The 22,499-nt window shown below is 42.7% G+C and overlaps 3 protein-coding genes across 3 annotated transcripts in view; 1 reads left to right on the top strand and 2 right to left on the bottom strand.

Annotated features, from left to right (window-relative positions):
* The window catches only part of LOC134483260 (disks large homolog 5-like), a 664,485-nt gene that overhangs the window by 50,162 nt on the left and 591,824 nt on the right, over positions 1-22,499 (top strand). The window lies entirely within an intron of this gene.
* Positions 1-22,499, bottom strand: part of LOC134483259 (uncharacterized) — a 478,774-nt gene that overhangs the window by 65,713 nt on the left and 390,562 nt on the right. The gene's annotated exons all lie outside the window — the stretch shown is intronic.
* On the bottom strand, positions 13,347-19,193 carry LOC134483551 (disks large homolog 5-like). The gene is made up of 3 exons (XM_063278789.1): positions 19,000-19,193; positions 17,814-17,973; positions 13,347-16,646 (listed from the first exon to the last, which is right to left on the bottom strand). The coding sequence occupies exons 1-3, from the start codon at positions 19,124-19,126 to the stop codon at positions 16,499-16,501; spliced, it is 435 nt and encodes a 144-aa protein (XP_063134859.1). The 5' UTR covers positions 19,127-19,193; the 3' UTR covers positions 13,347-16,498.

Raw genomic sequence — 22,499 nt, 5'->3', positions numbered from 1 at the left:
CAGCAGGGGGCAGACCTTGAGTTCCTCTTCAGGGACAGAGTGATGTTGAATGGGCACTGAGCAGGCAGAGAAACACAGCTGAGGCAGCTCCTTTCAGTTATCAAACACATCATCTCCTTCCCATCTTTTTTTTTTATTTTTTTTATTTTTTTATTTTTTTTTTATTAACTTGAGTACTTCTTATATACATTTCAAGTGTTATTCCCTTTCCCGGTTTCCGGGCAAAAATCCCCCTCCCCCCTCCCCTTCCTTATGAGTGTTCCCCTCCCAACCCTCCCCCCATTGCCGCCCTCCCCCCATAGTCTAGTTCACTGGGGGTTCAGTTTTAGCAGGACCCAGGGCTTCCCCTTCCACTGGTGCTCTTACTAGGATATTCATTGCTACCTATGGGGTCAGAGTCCAGGGTCAGTCCATGTATAGTCTTTAGGTAGTGGCTTAGTCCCTGGAAGCTCTGGTTGCTTGGCATTGTTGTACATATGGGGTCTCGAGCCCCTTCAAGCTCTTCCAGTTCTTTCTCTGATTCCTTCAACGGTGGTCCTATTCTCAGTTCAGTGGTTTGCTGCTGGCATTCGCCTCTGTATTTGCTGTATTCTGGCTGTGTCTCTCAGGAGCAATCTACATCCGGCTCCTGTCGGTCTGCACTTCTTTGCTTCATCCATCTTGTCTAATTGGGTGGCTCTATGTGTATGGGCCACATGTGGGGCAGGCTCTGAATGGGTGTTCCTTCAGTCTCTGTTTTAATCTTTGCCTCTCCCTTCCCTGCCAAGGGTATTCTTTTTCCTCATTTAAAGAAGGAGTGAAGCATTCACCTTTTGATCATCCGTCTTGAGTTTCGTTTGTTCTAGGGATCTAGGGTAATTCAAGCATTTGGGCTAATAGCCACTTATCAATGAGTGCATACCACGTATGTCTTTCTGTGATTGGGTTAGCTCACTCAGGATGATATTTTCCAGTTCCAACCATTTGCCTACGAATTTCATAAACTCGTTGTTTTTGATAGCTGAGTAATATTCCATTGTGTAGATGTACCACATTTTCTGTATCCATTCCTCTGTTGAAGGGCATCTGGGTTCTTTCCAGTTTCTGGCTATTATAAATAAGGCTGCGATGAACATAGTGGAGCATGTGTCTCTTTTATATGTTGAGGCATCTTTTGGGTATATGCCCAAGAGAGGTATAGCTGGATCCTCAGGCAGTTCGATGTCCAATTTTCTGAGGAACCTCCTTCCCATCTTAAGGGCTACTGCTGAGGTCTTGCCCCCATACCTACCTTAATAGCAGTGAATTTGTTACACAGCAGCCAACTCTTTCCTATTGTTCTGTAATACTTCTCCACATCATGGATGCCAAGAAAAACACTAACAAAGAACAAAAAACTCTGAGGTTGAACTGTGTGGTGCTGGTCACATACCCTGTTATGTTCTGTATGTTATGAGGTTTGTTAATCTTAACAAGTTCCCCAAGTATATTCTTCACATAGGACCCAATAGATTCAAGGAAAATTGGAACAATTATGTGTAAAATGGCCTCAGTCAGGGCCCATAGACTGAAGCATTTGCAACACTTGTGCATGAGCCCATGTGGATTTTGCAACGAGCGGGGCCTAGCAATGTCCAGTACACAGTTGTGAGCTGTTGCTCTGGTGAACTGTATTGGTGTGTGCATTCAATGAACTACACCTATTTAAATGAATTCAGTGTCCTGTGGTTTGAATCCAGACCCCTTGACACCAGATCTTCCCTTCTGCAGCACTTGGGAAAAAGGCTAAGTTTAGGAAAGGTGACGTCTTGTCATAAGTTATGTGACAGGAGGGATGGTGAATGATCCCTTGTGATAAGAATCAAGGTTTCCTCTGTGGTATTTAGGTCTATACTGGCCCTGTGCAACAGCTTCAAGAACCCATTTCTGATTTTCCTTGGGATTCCCGTAATGATGCACTCAGACATGATTGGAAACAACCAAAACGGTGGTCAGACTTGATTTATAAAATGTAGGTAACATTGCAAACTTATGTTGTAGGATATTTGATCATATTTTCATCCCCAATATTGCGTTATTTACTTAGAAAAATACCTTCTGGCTGTGTAGTTCAGCACTAGCACCAATATTTAACCCTAGAGCTATTTTTGTTTGTTTGTTTGTTTGTTTTTTGTTTTTGTTTTTGGATGAACAAGTACTTTCCTATTTTGTGGCCCAGCCCTAGCTCTTACTTCTTTGCACAGTCATAGAGAGACCTCAAACATATACTCAGACAAAGCCAGGGGAGTGTATAAAAGGGCCTAAGGCAATACCACATAATGACATTGAAAGTGGGCTCTCTTCTTGATCCACGCCTCCAGCTCTCCTGACATCTACATGAATTATAACTCCTAATGCAGTGTAAATGATGTCTGCGCTATTGCTGAAGGAATCATGAGAATAACAACTCTAAACAACCCACCATGGATAGAATTTGTGGAAAAAGGTGACTGGCAGCCAACAAGAGGGCTCTACAGTTAAAGGGGCTTGCTGTCAAGTCTGATGAGCTTGACTCAATCCCCAGGACCCACGTGGTAAAAGGGAGAGAACCAAGGGCCAAGCTGTCCTCTGGCTTCCACTCATGCGCTTACATGTATGTGAGTATATATGTATATGTCTGTATGTACGTGTGGATATGAATGTGTGTATGCATATGTGTATACGTGTATATGTATATGTGTGTATATGTCTGTCTATATGTGTGTATAGGTGTATTTGTATGTGTGTATATGTATTGTATCTGTGTATATGTGTGTATGTATATGTGTATGTGTGTATGCATGTATGTGTGTATGTGTGTATGTGTGTGTATGTGTGTGTGTATGTGTGTATGCATGTAGGTGTGTATGTATCTGTGTGTGAGCATGAATGTGTATAGTCATGTATAGGCATGTGTTTTCATGTACGTGTATTCGTGTATATGTACGAATGTATGTGTGTATATGTATGTATGGACACACAAACACACACAATGTTAAAACATAAAAAGCTCCTTGGAGTATTCACCGTGCCTGGATAAGTGGTGACCATGTGGGGGAAACACATGTCCATGTAAGCACACCTGTTCACATGCGCTGAGCAATGCCCAGCCTGGTCTTGAGCTCACTACCTGCCCAACGATGAGTTTCTGCCCACCTGGTCTTCTCAGAGCCAGGCGACGATTGTTCCTGCCATTCCAGTTCTGTTCCAGTTTCTCATGCCACAAACCTTCTAGCTTGAATCTCACCTACTGACGCAGGAAGTTAACAGCCTCCAACCCAGTGAAGTAACTAAACTTCTTCCTGATATCCTCAGGCTTGGTGTCCCCCATGAGTCACAGGGAGGAAGGATGGCATGCACCAAGGAGAAGGGCCATGGGCAAGGAAGAAAGGATCATAAGTCAGTCATCACTGACACCAGCAAAGTGTGTGCTTCAGAGCTGGCTCTGCTCACTCTTGTCCCAGTGGCAGGACTTAAGAGTGGTGCATACCTGTCACCCAGCACTCAGAGACGTCTGAGGCATGAGAACCAGGAGTTCATGGCCATCGTAACTAATGGTGAGATCAAAGCCAGCCTGGGCTGCATGAGACTCAGTCTCAAAGCAGGCAAGGAGGAACTTGCTATATTTGAGCAAGGAAGCTGGAATCCTCCTGGGTTCTAAACATTCACTGCAATACAGAAAGATGCTAGGGCTAGTCTGGCAGAAAGTAGGAGACAGAGAAGCTAGGTTAACCCTCCCTAATCTTCTCATGCTGTGTGAGCTATGAGTAGATGGTGCCCTATACACTGTGGACAGGATGGTCTCTCAGACGGTTCAGAAAGCCATGGAGGACTCCAGCAATTCTCCATTTGGGTGTCACTTGAGTCTTATATGTGTGTGTTTACAAGCCAAAATATAAGATCCATAGGTGACTGTGTAAATTCAACATGGCACAGCCATGTGCTGGAATATTATTCAGCCTTACATAGGATTCAGATTCTGACCCTTGAACAGGAATGAGAATGGTAGCCATTCTCCTAAGTCAGACCTCCAGGCAGTGCAAAGACAAACTAACACTGTATGACACCACTGAGGGCTGCAATGTCACCAGTTATATAAAGACAGAAAGCAGGAAGGTCTACAGAGCTCCAGGGGTGACATGGAGTGGGGAGGTTGGAGGGTAGGTGTGTAAGTGGGACTGAGCCTCAGAGGAGTCAGACATGGCTGCAGAATATGCATGTGGCTGCCTCCCATACCTGTGAGTCCTGCCTCCTCAGAAAGGCAAATACAGCAAAAGAAAGGAACAGAGGGGACAGGCTCTGACCACCTGTAGACACACACAAATGACATAACAGAATGTGCACACTGATGCCTTGCTGCAGGAGCAGTTGAGCATCCAGAAGGGTTGAAAGAGGCTGGAAGGGCTGAGCATGGCACTTAGTTCAAGGACATAGCTTTAGGTCCTGGGGAACCTACGGTGCCCAGGCCCCATCCTGCTGATACTGAGGGACATCACTGACATTCAGGGTGATGGCCGGGCTGGGCTGGGGAATAGGTGTCCACTCTCACCTGCCTCAGCTTGAAGATGCGCTGGGTGAAGTAGGACTGCAACTGCTTGTTGGATTCATTGATGCAAATCTGCTGGAAGCTATTCTGTTCAAAGTCCTCAAATCTGAATATGGCCAAGACACCAATGGGCAAGCACTGGGAGACAAGGTTTGGTTATAGCCGGGGCCTCCTGGAAAGATTAGCCCTCCTGAGAGGAGTTGCAGCAGAGGGGTGTGTTTTCCTGACCTGTTTGGTACCCAGTGTTTTTTTACCAAGGGTTCCTTTGTTACTTCTTGATGGAACCAGGCCTGCACATATCCAGGAAGCATTGAGGTGGAACCTGGGCTTGGTGCCCACATGCTGGCATCGCTGAGGGTGAAGCCTAGCCTATCACACTTCCAGACACCGAGTGCAGATGCCTGGGTTCCTATAGAATGGCGGTTCTTACAGTTCCTAATCCTGTGTCTCTTTATTTCAGTTCCTCATGTTGTGATCCCAACCATAAACTTATTGGAGAGCTACTTCATGAGTGTAACTTTGTTATTGTGAGGAACTGTAATGTAAATGTCTGGTGTGCAGGAGCGCTGATGTAGAACCCACAGATTGAGAGCAGCTGCTGTAGAGGATCAGAGTCCCCTTCCAGCCCTGGTGTTTGCAGAGATCCCCTGGGTTCCTAGTCTCCATGGCTTTCCCAAGGACAGGGTTTATTCTTGGCCATCTCAGGGCCCGGGACCTCACAGAAACAGCCTCTCCCATGTCCTTCCTGTTGAGGAGAGCGTGGTTGGTCCTCAGCACAGTCCAGTCAAACAGGGCGCTGTATAGACACTTGGCCAGGGGTCTCCTGCAGTTATGGCCTCTGGACAGAGGGGTTTCTTCCCTGGGGTGGGGCAACCATGCCAGGTACAGGCAGTGATGCTCATAGTCAAGACCTAGTTTTGTCTTATTTTCATAGACAAAGTTGCCCAGGCTGGCCTCGAACTTGCCGTGTAGCCAAGGATAATTAAATAACTGATCCTACTGCCACTACCCCCCATGGCCTGGCATTGCAGATGAGTGTCACCAGAGCTGGTTTGTCACAGCTGCTATACGGCTCTAAGTCAGGTGCCTCATGTGCAGGAGTGTTATGACTGTGCCATCCCCACACTGCAAACAGGGTTTTCACCTTTCTCCTGCTGAAGTCTGCTTAATCCCACCCTGGACCCAGGACACAGCAGCTGTGGGAGACTCAAAGCCTGGGGCTTCAGCACAGCATGGGTACACAGCATGGCATGCAGCCTACACTGCTGTGAAAAAGCCAAGGAAGTGCTTCTCAGCTCATCCCCTGTAGGAGTGTCTAGTCCATCCTTCTCTCCATGGACGCAGACATCTGCTTCCAACTGCCCGACAGTCCCTCTGGTTTTGACTTTCCTGGATGCCATGTCAATGCCACCACACAGAGTGCTGCCTCTACTGGGGACACACACACTACCTCTCTGGGGGACATCTGAGCCAAGCAGGGATTGGGTGCACTGCAGAGAGGTCAAGTCATGTCGTGAAGTACCTTGTCCCACAAAGGCTCACTGTTCAGGGAGTTGACTGGAAAAGTAAGCTTATGCCCCTGGGCAGGGTTCCCCATAGGGAGTGTCCCACACCCTGCTATCAGGTCTATTCCTGGTGCCATGCAAATTCAATTTGCAAGACCCAATGCTCTGGAAATGTCAAGAGCTAACGGAAATGTACCAGGAAGTGCACATCATAGCAAAGGGACAGGATGGCACAGAGACCTATGCTATGGGTTAAAGGGCACAGAAAGGCCACCTCGAGCACAGGGGTCAGTCACCTCTTTCACAAACAAGGCAAAGGTCAATGCTCTCAGCTCTGGGAGCCTACAGGGCTCTGTGGCTCTTAAGCCCTGCAGCTGCAGCCAGAAGCAGTACTGAACAGGATGTAAATGCTGAGTATGGCGATGTCAATAAAACTTTATTTACAAAACCAAATTGGTGGTAGTGGTGGTGGTGGTGGTGGTGGTGGTGGTGGTGGTGGTGGTGGTGTCGGCGGACTGGTTCATTTCAAAGCACGCTGGAGTGGCATGGCCACTGAGCATCGGGAAACACAGAAAGGAATGCGACCGGACGCAGGGCTCCCAACACCCTAGACGTCGACCTATGGCACTGGAACAGGGTCCCTGAAGGTAAGTCTGGACAGTCATATAAGGTAAGTACAATTTATTACAAGGAAATGGGACAAGATAAATCTTCTCTTCATCTCGCTATGCTTAAGCATCTTTAAGAGTGCAGGGAATTCATGTCTATCAGTCTGATTTAGAAAAGTGTTTAGAGACAGCAAGAGTAAACTCCATGGTTCCCTGACGAGGGTTCCAGGGATTCTGATATCTGGGTCAAAGTGAAAGTTAAGGTGAAAAAGGCTGTCAGGCAGAGCAAAAAGATTCCAATTTCTGGTCTCTTTGGGCTGTAATTTTTACTGTGTTCAAGGCCATGAATGCAGACAGGGTAATAACGAATACAGAACAAGAAGCTACAGCTTCATTAAGACAAAACGTAAGTAAAAGTTTTGCCCTCTGCACCATTGCCTGAAGCAGGTTTTTCTAAGTCGTTTCCCGAGGATGGCATGTTGACCATTAGATTCACAAGATGATAATGACGAATTCATCTGCCTTTTCTTTTCCTATAATTAGGCCAGCATCGATTCAAGGTGTGGCCCAACCGACTTATTATAAAGGATGATACTGGTTGGTTGAAAAAGGTAGTAGCTTTCTATGAACCATATATTAAGTTTTTATGTATATTAAAATTAACATTGGAAAGAACAATGGTAGGAGAGGAAGCTGGAGGACAACTGCTGCAAATGCTTGCTTTTGAAAATGCTAATGAAGAGTACAGGAGAGCATTATTACCTATAAAGGAGGCTGGGGATATTAATGCTTATATGAAGGCATGCAAGGGTATCTTTTCTGAAAATGGAAAGATGCATATTTGGCACGTATTGATCCAGATAGAGTTATTAAATTATATGTTTAAATACTCTTGAATATCCTACAGGCGCTTTCGCTCAGGATGTGTTGCCTTTAGAATGGGTTTATATTAAATAAAACTTTAACCAAACATTAACAAATAATGAGGAACAAATTTCTTTAATTATTCAGCAAGGCATACAAAGACCTGTTACTCTGTGGGGATATGATTGTGCTGCTATTGTTTTCCCATTAAGCAAAGATAAAGGGGAATATTTAATGCAGATGTCTGAGGTTTTTCAATTAGCCATGATTTCTTACACTGGAAATATTGAATTTCATCCTCCCCATAGTAAATTGTGGGATTGCTTTAAAATACAAAAAAAAAATTGATAAATACACTAATTTCTGTTGATCCATTACCATCACCCTTTACTGTGTTTACAGATGGCTCTAAAACCAAGATGGCTTATTGGACCAAAGATAAATTTTGGGGACAAGAATCTTCTTTTGGGTCAGTACAACAAAATGAATTATTAGCGGTAATTAATGTATTCCAGGATTTTACTCATGATGTAAAAATATTATAGCTGAGTCCGCTTATGTTGTAGGAGTAGTACAGAATATTGCGACTGCTGTTGTTTCTACATCTAAGCCTATATTAAATGTTATTCTCACATATTAAAGGACTATTGTTATTATGAAACTCTAGAATATTCATTACACATACTAGATCACATTCAAAATTTCCAGAATCTTTAACACTTGGCAATCCTATGGTAGATCAATTAGTGGCATTTGCTACCCCAGAAGAACACAGTCATAATCATGCCAATACAGGATATTTACATATTAAATATAAGCTTCCCTATTCTCAAGCCAAACAAATTATTGCTAATTGTCCTATGTGTCAGTCTTCACGTATAAAATGTGTTCCATCTCAAATTAATCCCAGAAGGATGCAACTTAATACATCGTGGCAGATGGATGGAACCCATATTTATGAGTCTGGTCGCCTTTCACATATAGATGTAAGCATAGATAATTTTTCAAAATTTGTGTGGGCTACACCATTGCCAGGAGTACGCACTGCTCATGTTATACAGCATCTATTGGAAACTTTTGCTGTTATGGGACTGCCCTCTAAAATTAAAATTGATAATGGACCAACATATATTTCTTATCAATATAAACAATTTTGTCAACGATATCATATTGTACATATTACTGGTACAGAACACAATACACAATGACAAGCTTTTGTTGAAAGAATTCACCATACCCTGAAATGACAAATTATAAAATTAAAAAGGGGGAAAAGAGATGGCCTTATGCAACCTGAAGGAGTTTGCAGACCAGTCCCAGAGCTATATTGGCACAAGCATTATACGTTATTAATTTTCTTAATTTACCACAAGGTGAAGTTATATCAAGAGCCGATAGACACTTTGTTGAACTTCCCCCCAGAAGGCATGGAACAGACAGTATGGATAAAAATTGCCCGGGATGCTGAATGGCAGGAAGGGACATCATTGTATATAGGGGAGAGGGTTTTGTCTCATTACAGAATGGGAGACTATTCTGGTTACCTGGGAGATGGATCCAAGCACAGAATAATAAGAACTGCTCCCTACCCTCAAAGGAATCCAGTTAAACCAGCTACATTTTCTCCTGATGGATGTTCTCAGGAGATGAGGAGGTGTGCTCCATTACTGAGGCCCTGGCTCCTCTTAGTGTCCACAAACAACAATGGATAAGGATCCATGTAGTGACAACCCTATTACCTATATGGGGTAAGGTGAAGCGATTAAGCACTGAAAGGAATAATTTTGTCCCCTTCAGGAAAGTCCTTTACTGCTGAGCACTTATTCTTAGCAATGTGTGTTTTACTCATGGTTTCTTCTGCTGCGGCCAATGCCAGTTATCGGGCTTATAATGCTTATCATGATGAAATCCTACTACTTTTCTGTTAGTAAATATATGGATAATGACACAGAACATGATTGGAAGTTAATTCAAGCCTATTTAGAGTGTAATGAAAGTGCTTCAAAAGTAATTAATGCCTTGAAATATGATGTTCGAATGTCTTTTGGTAAACAGCTAGAAGATACTACCCCTATGGAAATAGCGAAATTATTGGCTAATCAATTGACAGGATTAGATCCCAAGGCTTGGCTTCAAAGGATTTTCCATAGCATGGGAGGAGCTAGTTTTGCCATAATCTTATGTACATTATGTATTATGTTGCTTTATTTTTACCTGACTAAACCACTACAAGGACCTTTAGCTATGTTATGTAAAGTGTTACTTTAAAACAAAGAAAAAAGAAGGAATTGTTAAGACATAGAGATGCAGCTCCAAGGCAGGGACAAGAAAGGCCTGGTGACAGATTCAAGTAGGGGCTGGAATGCCGCCCTGGAGAAGAAAATGTTTTTCTCACTTGGCCTTAAATTATGTTCTGCTGTGTCCCGTTTCTGTGGAAGTGGTTCTAAAGCTCTCTTGGTAATGGTGAGTATATTTTGATTATAATAAGAAAGGTGATTTTTTATATGAATATTTTTAGAAGAAGCTTTTGTTTATTCGTCTTTCTTTGTTTAATCTTCCCTCATTGTTCCTGGTATCCTGGGAATAATGATCTTATGGTATCTTGACATAATGAAAATTGTAGTAATGCATATTCTTAGCTTAATAAGGATTAATAAAGCTTGCAACTGCGTACAGTTTCTTCTGCCTTTGCTCTGCACCCCCTGTGTCCTGGGGTATGCGACCATACCCAGGGCCCCAACTCACTAGACATTGACAATGGGTCACCCCACAAAACACAGAAGCATCTACCTTAGTCAAAAATGGACATTTTATTGAATGCATACACTAACACTGATTGATCATATCCATAGCTAAGATACTAGGGGCAGATCCGTGGCCCAAAATACATTCCTCTAAACCTATAAAGTGAAAGAAAGAAAGAAAGAAAGAAAGAAAGAAAGAAAGAAAGAAAGAAAGAAAGAAAGAAAGGAAGAAGAAAAAACACAAAAAACTTAAGCTTCTCATAGGAACTTCGCAGGAAGTGTTGTCTGGCGGTCAGTTCTGATTAGGCCATTTTAGATGAAACAGTGCATAGTGACCCTTAATGTGATGGGCCCTATATAAAGCTTTTTGCAATATTGGAATTTTAACAAACCTCATCCAGAACATACAGCAGAGGCAAGGATGTGATCACCATGTCCTTGCTCTCTATCAGGTTATTTTTCTGTGTCCTTGATTGTCAGGCATAGACAGCAACAATCTGAAATAGCTGGTGGACATGGAACAAAGTGGCTAAAACTATAGTTGTGGGTTGCACACCTCAACTGTCAATGGCTAATGCTGTCCTCAGAGACCTCGGAGGCCCCTCTTGTAAGACTGTCTATTGGAAATGGAAGGACTGACTTCAAAGTGAACCGGGCCAGCCAGGGAGAGGGCAACATGGGTACGTGAGACCCTGTCTAAAACCAGCACAAAAACCAACCCTTCATTCAAAGCATCATCTATTAATTCTTTATTATTTACCACTTTCTCCCTACCAGCCTTTCAGTCTGGAATGGTAGAAAAGGACTGGGAATGTTCCTTCTATTCTAAGGACCTTGATCTCTCTTTCCTTAGGTGCACATTAAGAACACATGCAATTGGATATCACCATCTGAACAACTTAGTATCATCTACTCAGTATATCTAGCCTAATACTGTGCTGTGACAATCTCAAGCTTCCCTGAGTTTCGCTGACCTAGCAAGAAGTATGAAGTACTGAGGCCACACCCCAGTGATCCTTTCAAGGGGTTAGAAGAAAGCCATGAGAGATGCTCCACTTCTTTGTCCTTAGATTAAATCACATTGACACAATGTGGGTGGACTATTTAACCAGACATGTTTCTCCCAACCCCACCTTTCTGAGTTCAGACCATGGCAGAATTCATGCCCCACCACCCTAGATATTGAGTTTAGTGATATGTAATTATTATTTAAACCTATGTATTAAATTTTGTCATTTTGTTAATTTTTGTGGTTTTCACAGTCTTCTTTGATTAACTTTCCTAGTTTTATTAATTTATCCCCTGTGTTCTCTGGTGTTTTGTCCTTCCTTTCAAACTAAAGTATTCCTTTTAGGATCCGCTACAGAGTTGTCTTACTGGTTACTCATATTGTGTTAAATTTATTTTTAGTGTGCATTAGTCAGCACAGTAGCTGTGAAGCTGCCTGACCTCCATGGACCAGATCTACTTTCCAAACAATAAGGCTCAACTCTTACAGGCTATGTAGCATCATGGCTGCTCTTTGTTCCCCTTGGACAGCCCTCAGGACCAGGCTCTCCTCTCCCTTAACCATGGCTGCTGTCCTCTTCCTCTCTCCTCTCCATCACACACGTTCTTCCTTTATTCTATGGCAGCTTCTTCTTCCTTCTTCCCTCCTCATGATCCTCTCTAGCAAAGCCCTCAAAGCTCACCTCCCCCATCTCTCTGCTGTGCAGCTGTTGGCTGTTGACTTCATTATAATCACAGTTAACTGGGAGCAGGGTCAGTTATTTGGGGTTAACCAGTCTTGAGTTCTACAATTAGCATTAAAATACAAGCAGCATTAGGCCAATACACTACAGGGGTTTTGTTTGTTTGTTTGGTTGGTTTGGTTTAATTTTCATTTACCTTTTTACTTGTTATTTTATTTTTGGCTATTTTTTATTAAATGGTTATTTTATTTATTTACATTTCAACTGTTGTCCTGCTTTCCACACTCCCCTCATCAAACCTTACATCCCTTTTCTGCTCAGCTTTGCCTATGTGACAGTGCTTCCCCACCCACACATATCCATTCCCACCTCACACCTCTAGGATCTCCATTTGGTGGGCAACAGGCCTCACCTGAACCATAGAGCATCCTTGCATACACTTTGGCTGGCAGTTTGGCCTCTGGGAGCTTGGGGATTAGGGAAAGAAGATCTGTTCAGATATTAAAGCCAATGATTGCTGCATTCTCTTCTTTTTCTGGTTATAGGTGAAATTATGTTTGTGTGCTTCTCTTTTTTTAAATTATTGAGAGAAGATTAATTTCTTGGTTTTTCTTGGGTATAGTTTAGTTCATTGTCTTGGAGTTTTCCTCCTATTAGCCTCTGTTGTGCTTTCCTACAGAAAAGAATTCTTTAAATTTGGTTTTGTCATGAAATAACCTGGATCCTTCTTTTAAGGTGATTGAGGATTATGCTGGATATAGGAGCCTGTGTGTACATTACATCTGCCCAAGATTTTCTGACTTTTAGAATCTCTGTTGAGAAGTCTTGTGTAATTCAGATATGTCTGAATTTATTTGTTACTAGATATTTATACCTTACCCCTTTTAATGTTCTTTCTTGATCTGTGCATTTAGCGTCTTAATTATTATGTGAATGGAGGAATTTTTCTGGTACAATTAGTTTGATGTTCTGTAGGCTTGTTTTACCTTTATGGCCTTTTCTTTCTTTACCGTACGGAAGTTTGCTGCTATGATTTGTTGAAGGTGTTTACTGGATCTATGAACTAGAAATCTTAATTCTCTTCTCTATCTATTATCCTTAGGTTTCAACATTTAATTGTGTCCTGAAATTCATGGATGTTTTGGATTCAATAAACCATACATGTTTATCTGAGATGGGTGTTTTGTGCTTTGTGGGATGACCTCCTTGACCCCAGGCTGCATGAAGACTCTCAGCTGACAATGGGGACATAAATTATGAGTATGTGTAGCAAGACCCAGGCCTCTTCCAGGTTCTTAGATAGTAACTGAGAACCTCAAATACAGTAGTAATGTGATAGTGTGGTGTGAATCTAGTTACTATTCTCTATTTTGATATAGATGACTCTTTTTTTGTCATGGTCACCTTATAATGACTAGAAGACCTAAGCTTGAGAATGACCAAAGACTACCTTGCTTCTCTAACAGCTGAGCTTTTAAAAGCCCTGGTGTGACAGCAACTGTTGGTGGACACTCTGGATTATTCCTTCTGTACTTTAACTCTCTGTGTCACTTCCACCATCAGTAAGTTAGTTCAATTCCATAAATTGGAAATCCATCACCTGGAAGAAATACTTTTTTTTAAAGATTTATTTATTTATTTATTTATTTATTTATTTATTTATTTATAGTATACAAGTACAACGTGACTGTCTTCAGACAGACCAGAAGAGGGCATCATATCTCATTACAGATGGTTGTGAGCCACCATGTGGTTGCTGGGATTTGAACTCAGGACCTCTGGAAGAGCTGTCAATGCTCTTAACCACTAAGCCAACTCTTTAGCCCAAGAAATACTTTCTGAATATGATCTGAGATTGGCCATGGAAAAAGGGTAGCTTGAATTGTCCCACATAGGTTCTGGGCCTGCACAGGCCTGCTCTCCAAAAGAAACCTGTGTTCACAGCTGTTGGCTGGCTAAGAACGATTTCACGAGACGTGATACACAGCCCTCGGACTTCTGCTTCAGTCATCTGCACAATTTCTCCCAGACGATATCCTCATACCGCCAGCAGGCGGGTGATGAAGCTGTCCAGAACACCAGAGCTCTGTAGGGATGCCTGGCAACCTAACACGTTGAGCAGGCAAGCTCAGTAAGTTCCCTGTGAACACACATCTCCTGAGATCTCTCTATTTAATCATAGGTGATCTTGTCCACCTAATACAGCACCTCATGTGGAATAACAAAAGCCACCTGCAGGAGCTGTGGTGATGACTCACAGGTTAGAGCATCTGCTGCTCTCTCAGAAGAACCACATGCCCCTAACAATTGGGTAAAGTATGTCAGTGATTACATCATAAAGTGTTTGTTGGAGACACAGCCACATTATCCACACAAAAAACACTATCACACTGGGTACCCCTTAGTGAGTTTGAATTCACTTATTAGCCCAGGCTCCATGGAACATGCAGAGATCCATCTCTAGCTGTCAGTTCTAGGTCCACAGAACCCTTGAGTAAGAATGATGGTCTTAAGAGTCAAGAGATAGAATTCAATTTTCATTCATAACAAATACTTTTTTATAACACAACAGGATTAAAATGAATAAAAATATTTAAAAATATTTGAAAGTGAAAAATAGTAACAAGAACACATAAATATGAAACAACAAAAAGAAAACTTCAATTAAAATCATAACAAAAAAATTTCTAAACATAAGCATATTCTTAACGAACATGTAGAAGCACAGACGTATTGCTGTTTCTCCTCTAGCACACATAATGAAAGGCGGTCCCCCAAGCTGTCTCTCAAGTTGTGTTTTCTGAAGAAGAAAGTGAGTAAGACCTCAATCAGTCAGGCTGGCTTAGTGTTATATAAATTTAGGGTCTAAGAAATGACAAATTAACTCTGAGGAAGAATATTAATCCAAAAAATATTGTTACCATTCAGGATGTTTGTCATCAGGGACTCCTGAGAAAGCAACTCATTCTTCAGGAAGCTCTCTTACTGGGGTGTGTCCAATTCCAGCTCTCTTGCACTTTCTGAGACCTGGGAGAGGAACACAGTTTTTAAGACACTGATTTGGTGGGGAAATGCTAGCCAGCTGTCAGAATGCTGCCTTCTACCACCTCAGTTCTATTGGACAGTCGACATGGACCTTTTAACTGATATCATTGTTGCTAACTCTGCAGGTAGGGCAAAATCCCCGGCAAGCCTAACTGTAATGTGGGCTGCCAATATGGGACCCAGACTTATACCAGTGCAAACCAAGAACAGGGCAATGGGAAGTGACCTCATTGAGTTGCCGGAAGAATGGAGATGTCCATATGTCACCAAGGTTAAAGCCAATGACAAGTACTAATTTGACATTTGCACTTGGTTCTTATCCTGGAAAGGTGCTTCCTACACAAGAAGTCACATTAACACAGAGTGTCATTTGTCAAAGAACCACGAACTTGTTCAAAACTCTGCATAGGATCCAATCTATCACATGGATATGCAATAATGAGGTATGTTATTCATCTGTCACCATTTCTAGACTGCAGCTTCAAAAAGATCAGCAAAATATACTTGCAATATAATTCCATTTCTGAAAAGTGTTTAACTTCCCAGAATACTTGTGCATAGACAGAGCAATGAACAATGCCATTACATGAGGTGGTTGGCTGGTTGTGAGTGTAAATTAGAAAGGAGGTAGGAGAGAGCACAGATGTATCAAATTGGCAAATTTTATCAGATATTGTTAAGCTAACACAGCTGCTCGTCCCTACCAGATGATGCTGGGTCTGGACGTTGCTGGTCTTTATCTTTCTTGTTGAAGTCAACCAAATATTTCTGGTTCAGTGCACAATCAAGATGTCCCTCCTTGCTCCCCTGCTTCCGTGGGACCAACTTCTTCTTGCATGTGTTCTCCATCAGGAGCTGGCTGAGCAGGTTTCTGGAAATACAGTCTGCATAGTAAGATCATGCTGCCCCTTTCTCCCATTCCTACTCCCAAGTCCCACTAACTCTACCAGGTCCCAGATACCCATGAAGACTTAATAAAATACATCTTGATACACATAATTCTGCTGCACAAACCACAAAGAGTTAATTCAGGGAAGAATAAATTCTGTGCTTGGCCCAAGCACCAATTAGTGTCCACATCTCTCAAAAAGAACACAGATCTACATCTATCCATTAAAGCCCAATGCATGGGGGCAACATCAATTAGTAGTGGGCCAACACCCTCAAAAAAGGTCAGTAGTACCAAGAGAAGGTCATGCTAACCATGTGGTCCACGCACTGAGTGTTGTAAAACCTGGTGTGACCCCAGAGTTCCAGGTCAGCCTAATAACCTGCTGACTTCAATCAGTGCTGTTCTATCTAGAGCCTTCTGCAGATGCCTAGACAATCCTGGGATGAGGAACACTCTTTTATGGAACTGAAAACTGAGTCCTAATAACCCTGGCACACTGATGTGTAAACAGCACAAGAGATAGAATCATAGCTGAAGACTGTCCAATCCAGAACAAAGAAAGTCAGAAATGGACATTCCACAAGTGATAGCCTTTCTGACCAGGACTTACCTAGAGAAGGTCATCTCCTTCTTCAGCTTCTGGCTGTTCTCATGGATCTCAGTGTTCTCCATCTCTAAGTTGTGCAGAATTGACATGACCGCCTCCTCCATTCTCTCCAGGCCTTCATAATATGGATTTGGCCTGAAGTGTGGCCTGGCCCCAAATGATAGAATACAATGAACATCAGCATTTAGGAATATATGAACTCAGGGTGGGTCCTGTACTACCCCAGTCCTGGAAGGACACCTTCTGAATTGTACATATTGGGATCTTCTTCAGCTTCAGAAACCTGTTTTTCTGCGTCCAGGACACCAGAATCTCAGCATCCAGATGGAGGGCTCCCTGGCTCCCTTTGTTCAATCAAGAGGAAATCTGCAGTCAAGCCAGTTAAGCTATCAAGTGCCTAGGCCACACCTCTCCATGCTCCCCCACCCCAACACAGCCAGAAACCTGTGATTTCTTTTCTCCTGTTTTGATAACAGACCATATATCAAAACAAAATTATAATCTGCACAAAGAATAAAAATAAACAGACAAAAGTGGTCACATAGTCAAAGAACTGTGTTGTTGACAGTGGGGCTCCCAGAACAGAGCATTCACATCACCATGAAGGTGTTACAAGTAAATACTCAGGCCAAGACATAGACCACTAGATTCCTATGTGGAGGGAAATAAAAACATTTAAAAGTTGTCCATATGCATTTTGATGTATGCACACACAGACTCACAGACTAAGACACACCCAAAAAAAAGTGAAATGTAAACAGAGTCAGAGAAAGACAAATATGGAAACAGAGAGCACTGTGAGAACTAGGAGAAATGCATGCACCATTGCTGTCTCAGAGGGCAAGACACACAGACAATAACAAACAGGCCTGAGCCTGAGACCTTCTAGTCAAGCACTGAGATGAACAGTTTGGGACCAGGCCCCTCAGGCTGCTGCCTGGATCTTCCAGCACTCAGTCCCCTGCCTAGCAAGTACAGAGCCTCCCCATAAACTGACTGCAATTCCAATCTTGCAAAGCCACCAGCTGTAAAGGGCTTTGCAAATGCACACTGGGCACTCACTCTCCCTGACTTTATTCCTCAATTGTTCATTCAGACTACAAGTTCTGTTTTTCAATAAACGGAAGCAGATGAGTCCAATTTCCATCTCAATCCTCAGGGTCAGGTTCTGAATCTCCTCTATATGGGAGGTGAGGTTTAGCACAGGGTGGTTAGGGAGGCACAGCTTTCTAGAACCCAAAACCTTAATAGGATAAGATGAAGGTGACCTTGCAGACCCAGGAATGAAACAAGAGCCTTTGGAGTGATTCATACCTGTAGTTCTTGGATCTCTCTGTCAGGAACCTCAGGCGATCTCTAAGGTCATTTCTCTCCTCGGTAATGAGCCGCAGCTCTTCAATCAGCCTCTCCTTTTCCTTCTTGGCCTGATTCTTGCTTAGGGCAGTTTCAGGGGATGATGTTTCTCTCCCAGCGTCTGTAGGTAGAAGAACACAAGTGAACCTGCATGGGGAGAATGCATAGAGTGTACATAGACCACAGTTAGGCCTAAACAGGAGAACAAGCCTGGAACCCAGTGTCACTGCTAGGCGATTGGTCTATGCTTAAGAGGCCTCCTCAGTGGATCTCAGTTCTCGCACTACTCTATAGAGACCAAGAGATGTAAGCAGCCAGGTGTGCCCTATGCTGGACATCACGTGCTTACATGTACCATGGAGATGGCTTCTCCAGGAGTATTATCAGCTGAACAGGGTACAGCTTGGTTTCCTCACCCCTGTGGTTTCAGAACTCAGATGATAAATTCACCATCCACATGACTTGAGTGATTGGAGACACTCAGATGTCCTACCCTGATACTCTAGGCCAACAACTTTGGTTTTAAAACGCATTTCCAGGGAGGACATGGTCAACAGACTTATCAATTCCCCTATTTGAAATACCCAATGCCTGAGAAGTACCCATAGGTTACAGGCTGAATCTTGTTCTACACGATCCAAATAGTTTTGGTATTGTAGAAACATGTTTGTAACACACATCTCTAATATATAAAGCTAACAATGACCCTGCAATTAGAAGAAATCAGAGAAGGCCTAAGAACATAAGGTTATTGCCTGGAGCACAATTCTCCCCCTGTTCCTACAGTCAGATATCCACTGTATTTAAAGAAGCAAACATAGTGTAGTACATTGCTGCCCTGTCTAAACTCAGAAAAGTTGGACTCTCCATGACTCCTCATGGTGTTATTATATCAATGTAACATACCAAATGAACTGAAAAGTAAAGGCCAGAAGTTCACAGTGTAATAGCATTGGCCTTACCATATCCTCCCAGTGGGGACAGAGAATCTAAAGTTCTGAAATCCTTGACTTTCAGGAATTGTGATATTCATGGAAATTCAATTCCTTTTCAGATGCTCCAGTTGCTGTGGCCCATTGCTAGAAAGGTCAGCTTAAGCCTGCAGACCCCCTGACAGGAAGCTCAAAATATACTGCCCAGAACTTACTACACATTCCCCAGAAGTGCTGTCTTTGTCCATCATTACTTTGAGATGAAAGGCCAGACTCCTTCACTCTAGTCTCTCCAGAATCGACGTTCCCCCTCCCAAAACGCTTGCGAAGAAGGGAAAACATGTCTTAGGTTGTAACCGCCAGACTCAGACTGAGAGAAACTAGGGCACTGGTTGTCACTACAACACTGGTGACATCACAGAGGATGCCAGAACTCTCTAGGAGACAATAGAATGTCCAAGAAGGGACAGCAGATGTCATGGGGAGCAGACTTTGCCTCCTGCTAATGTTCTCCCTGTACTGAGCATAAGCAGAGGTGCCCTTTCCAGGAGACTTTCCTGGGGCAGAGCCAATGAGCATCTCCTGCTTCCAAAGCCAAATTTTCCTCAAGGCTTGATTATAAAAAACCTTAGTAATTCCTATGCATCTAAATGAATGTTTCCTTCCATATCTTGCCCAAAAATGTCTCATCCTAACTCAAATTGTCCTCATTCACCAATGTTAGCCATTAAAACTTCCTGAGATTTCACACCAGCTTGAATATGCAGTCAAAAGTTCTCCTGTCTCATTATGTACATGTGCTTTAAATCACATCAAGAAATAGACTGCATGGTAGGTTACAACATGGGTGTGTGTTAGGGGAACACTCATGAAGTCATGTGCTTAGCAATCGACAATTGCCAAAAAATTCCTTAGGAGAAAGAGTTGATGTCTTCAAAGTGCTAGGCTAAGTGTGGAGACCAGTTGGCAGAGTAAAGTGCAAATTGGAGCCACCAGTGAAGGGAACCTCATGCTGCTTGTGGGGTTCTCCTCTCTGCACCAATGTCGACAAAGGAGCACTGCTCACAAGCCTGAGTAACATATACCATGAGCTTCTGTCAGAAAAATAAAATAGTCAAGAGATATAGGGGGTGGACATAAACATCTAAAATGAAGCTATAAACATCATTAAATGGATAGAGTAAGGTCCCAGCACCTGTACACTGGGAAATGGCCACCACACCAAAAACAAAAGCATCTATCATAGTAAAAAATGAATACTGTATAGAATTCACACATTAACACTGATTGATCACATCGGTAGTTCAAATTTTTGGGGCAAATTCATGGCCCTAACTATCTTTCTCTCAACTTATATAGCAAAAAATAAGAAAGAAAGAGAAAAAAAAGTCAAAGCAAAAAGCTCAAGCTTCTCATAAGACGACTGCAGGAAGTATTATATGGTAGTCAGGTGTGATTAGACCATTTTAGATAGAACAGTGCACAGTGACCCTTAATGTGATGGGCCCTATATAAAGCTTTTTTCAATATTGGAATGTTAACAAACCTCATCCAGAACGTACAGAAGAGACAAGGATGTGATCACCATGTCCTTGCTCTCTATCTGGTTATTTTTCTGCGTCCTTGATTTCAGACATAGAACAGCAACAATCTGAAATAGCTGGTAGACATGGAAAAAGGTGGCTAAAACTATAGTTGTGGGTTGCACACCTCAACTGTCAAAGGCTAATGCTGTCTTCACAGTCCTTGGAGGCCACTCTTGTAAGCCTATTCATTGGAAAGTGGAAGGAGGTTCATCTGAGCTCAAAGTGAACCTGGCCAGCCATGTAGAGGGCAACATGGGATACTTGAGACCCTGTCTAAAACCAGCACAGAAACCCACCCTTCATTCAAAGCATCATCTGTGAATTCTTGATTATTTACCATTCTCTCCCTACCAGTCTTTCAGTCTGGAATGATAGAAAAGAACTGGAAATGATCTTCCTATTCTCAGGACATTAATCTCTCTTTCCTTAGGTGCACATTAAGAACCCATGCAAATGGGTATGACCATCTGAACAACTTAGTATCATCTACTCAGTATATCTAGCCTAATACTGTGCCTATGGCAATCTCAAGCTTCCCTGAGTGTTGCTGACCCAGCAAGAAGTATGAAGTACTGAGGTCACACCCCAGTGATCCTTTCAAGGGTTTAGAAGAAAGCCATCAGAGAAACTCCACTTCTTTGTCCTTAGATTAAATCACATTGACACAATGTGAACCTGGTGGACTATTTAACCAGACATCTTTCTCCTAACCCCAACTTTCTGAGTTCAGTCCATGGGAACCTGCATGGGGAGAATGCATTGAGTGTACATAGACCACAGTGAGGCCTAAACAGGAGAACAAGCCTGGAACCCAGTGTCACTGCAAGGAATTTGGTCTTTGCTTAAGAGACCTCCTCAGGGGGTTGGGGATTTAGCACTTGCCTAGGAAGTGCAAGGCCCTGGGCAAGGCACTGGGTTCAGTCCCCAGCTCCAGAAAAAAAAGAACCAGAGAGAGAGAGAGAGAGAGAGAGAGAGAGAGAGAGACCTCCTCAGTGGATCTCAGTTCTCCCACTACTCTATAGAGACCAAGAGATGTAAGCAGCCAGGTGTTCCCTATGCCTGCCAACACACGCAATAAATGCAGTAAATTTTAATTTCTGTTCAATTGTTCAGTAACTTACTTACACTTGCATATGCTTTGGAAGTGGTGGGGCTTCATGATCAGCATTGCATTTAATAATACATAACCAATCATCCCTCCTAGAATGACTCTGTATATAAAGAAAATTTATTAGAATGGCTTATAGGCTGTGGTACAGCTAATTCAACAAGGAATGGAAGGTCTAAAACGCAGTAGTTGCCCCTGTTGAAGCCAATCCCCCAGCATAGCTGTAGCCATTTTGTTCCATGCCTGCCAGATAGTTCATATTCTTGCTGTAATATGTCTGCCTGTCATGATTGTCTGAAAATAATTTAACTCAGAGCAGGGTCAGGAATGATCACATAACTTGTGTATGTTTTTTTTTTATTGGTTATTTTGTTTATTTGCATTTCAAATGTTAACCCCCTTTCCAGTTTCCCCTACAATAACCCTGCATTCCACCCCCTTCCCCAGCCTCCTCGAGGGTGTTCCCCCACCCACCCGTTCCCAAACCACTGGGAGGAAGTTGTTTATGTTGTGAGGTTTCTTAATCTTAAATTCCATAAGTATAAGCTTCATGTAGGACCAATAAAATTAAAGGTCAATATGAGGGCTGCAGTGATGGCTCCATGGTTAAGAGCACTGACTGCTCTTCCAGAGGTCCTGAGTTCAAATCCCAGCAACCACATGGTGGCTCACAACCATCTGTAATGAGACCTTATGCCCTCTTCTGGTGTGTCTGAAGACAGCTACAGTATACTTATATGTAAATAAATAAATCTTTAAACAGATAAAAAGTCAGTATGAACCTTTGTTGTCTAAAATGGCTTGAGTCTGGGCTGACAACCAGACAGCCCTTCCAGCACCTGCCTATGACCTCACAGTTTTAGACTTTATAAATTGACATAGAAAAATGTCCAGGGTCCTAGCCTGACAAATTCTCAGCTAGGTCTCTGATGATCAGTCTTAGGGTGGGCATTCAAAAAACCATCCCTCTCTAAGTGAGGTCAGAGTTTGTGTGGTTTATGGGGCAACTCCTGAACCCCAA

The sequence above is a fragment of the Rattus norvegicus genome, chromosome 19, assembly GCF_036323735.1.
Source record: "Rattus norvegicus strain BN/NHsdMcwi chromosome 19, GRCr8, whole genome shotgun sequence".
NCBI classification, from domain to species: Eukaryota; Metazoa; Chordata; class Mammalia; order Rodentia; family Muridae; genus Rattus; species Rattus norvegicus.
This window is presented reverse-complemented; position numbering and strand designations above follow the sequence as displayed.

What these genes read in the sequence shown, in the direction of transcription:
- LOC134483551 (XM_063278789.1), bottom strand. Translation starts at nt 19,126, where the DNA reads ATGTTTTCCCTTCTTCGCAAGCGTTTTGGGAGGGGGAACGTCGATTCT. An exon ending in GCACTTCTGGGGAATGTGTA is followed by an intron (nt 17,974 to 18,999) that starts GTAAGTTCTGGG and finishes TTCTACCTACAG; the next exon opens with ACGCTGGGAGAGAAACATCA. An exon ending in GAGAGATCCAAGAACTACAG is followed by an intron (nt 16,647 to 17,813) that starts GTATGAATCACT and finishes ATTTGGGGCCAG; the next exon opens with GCCACACTTCAGGCCAAATC.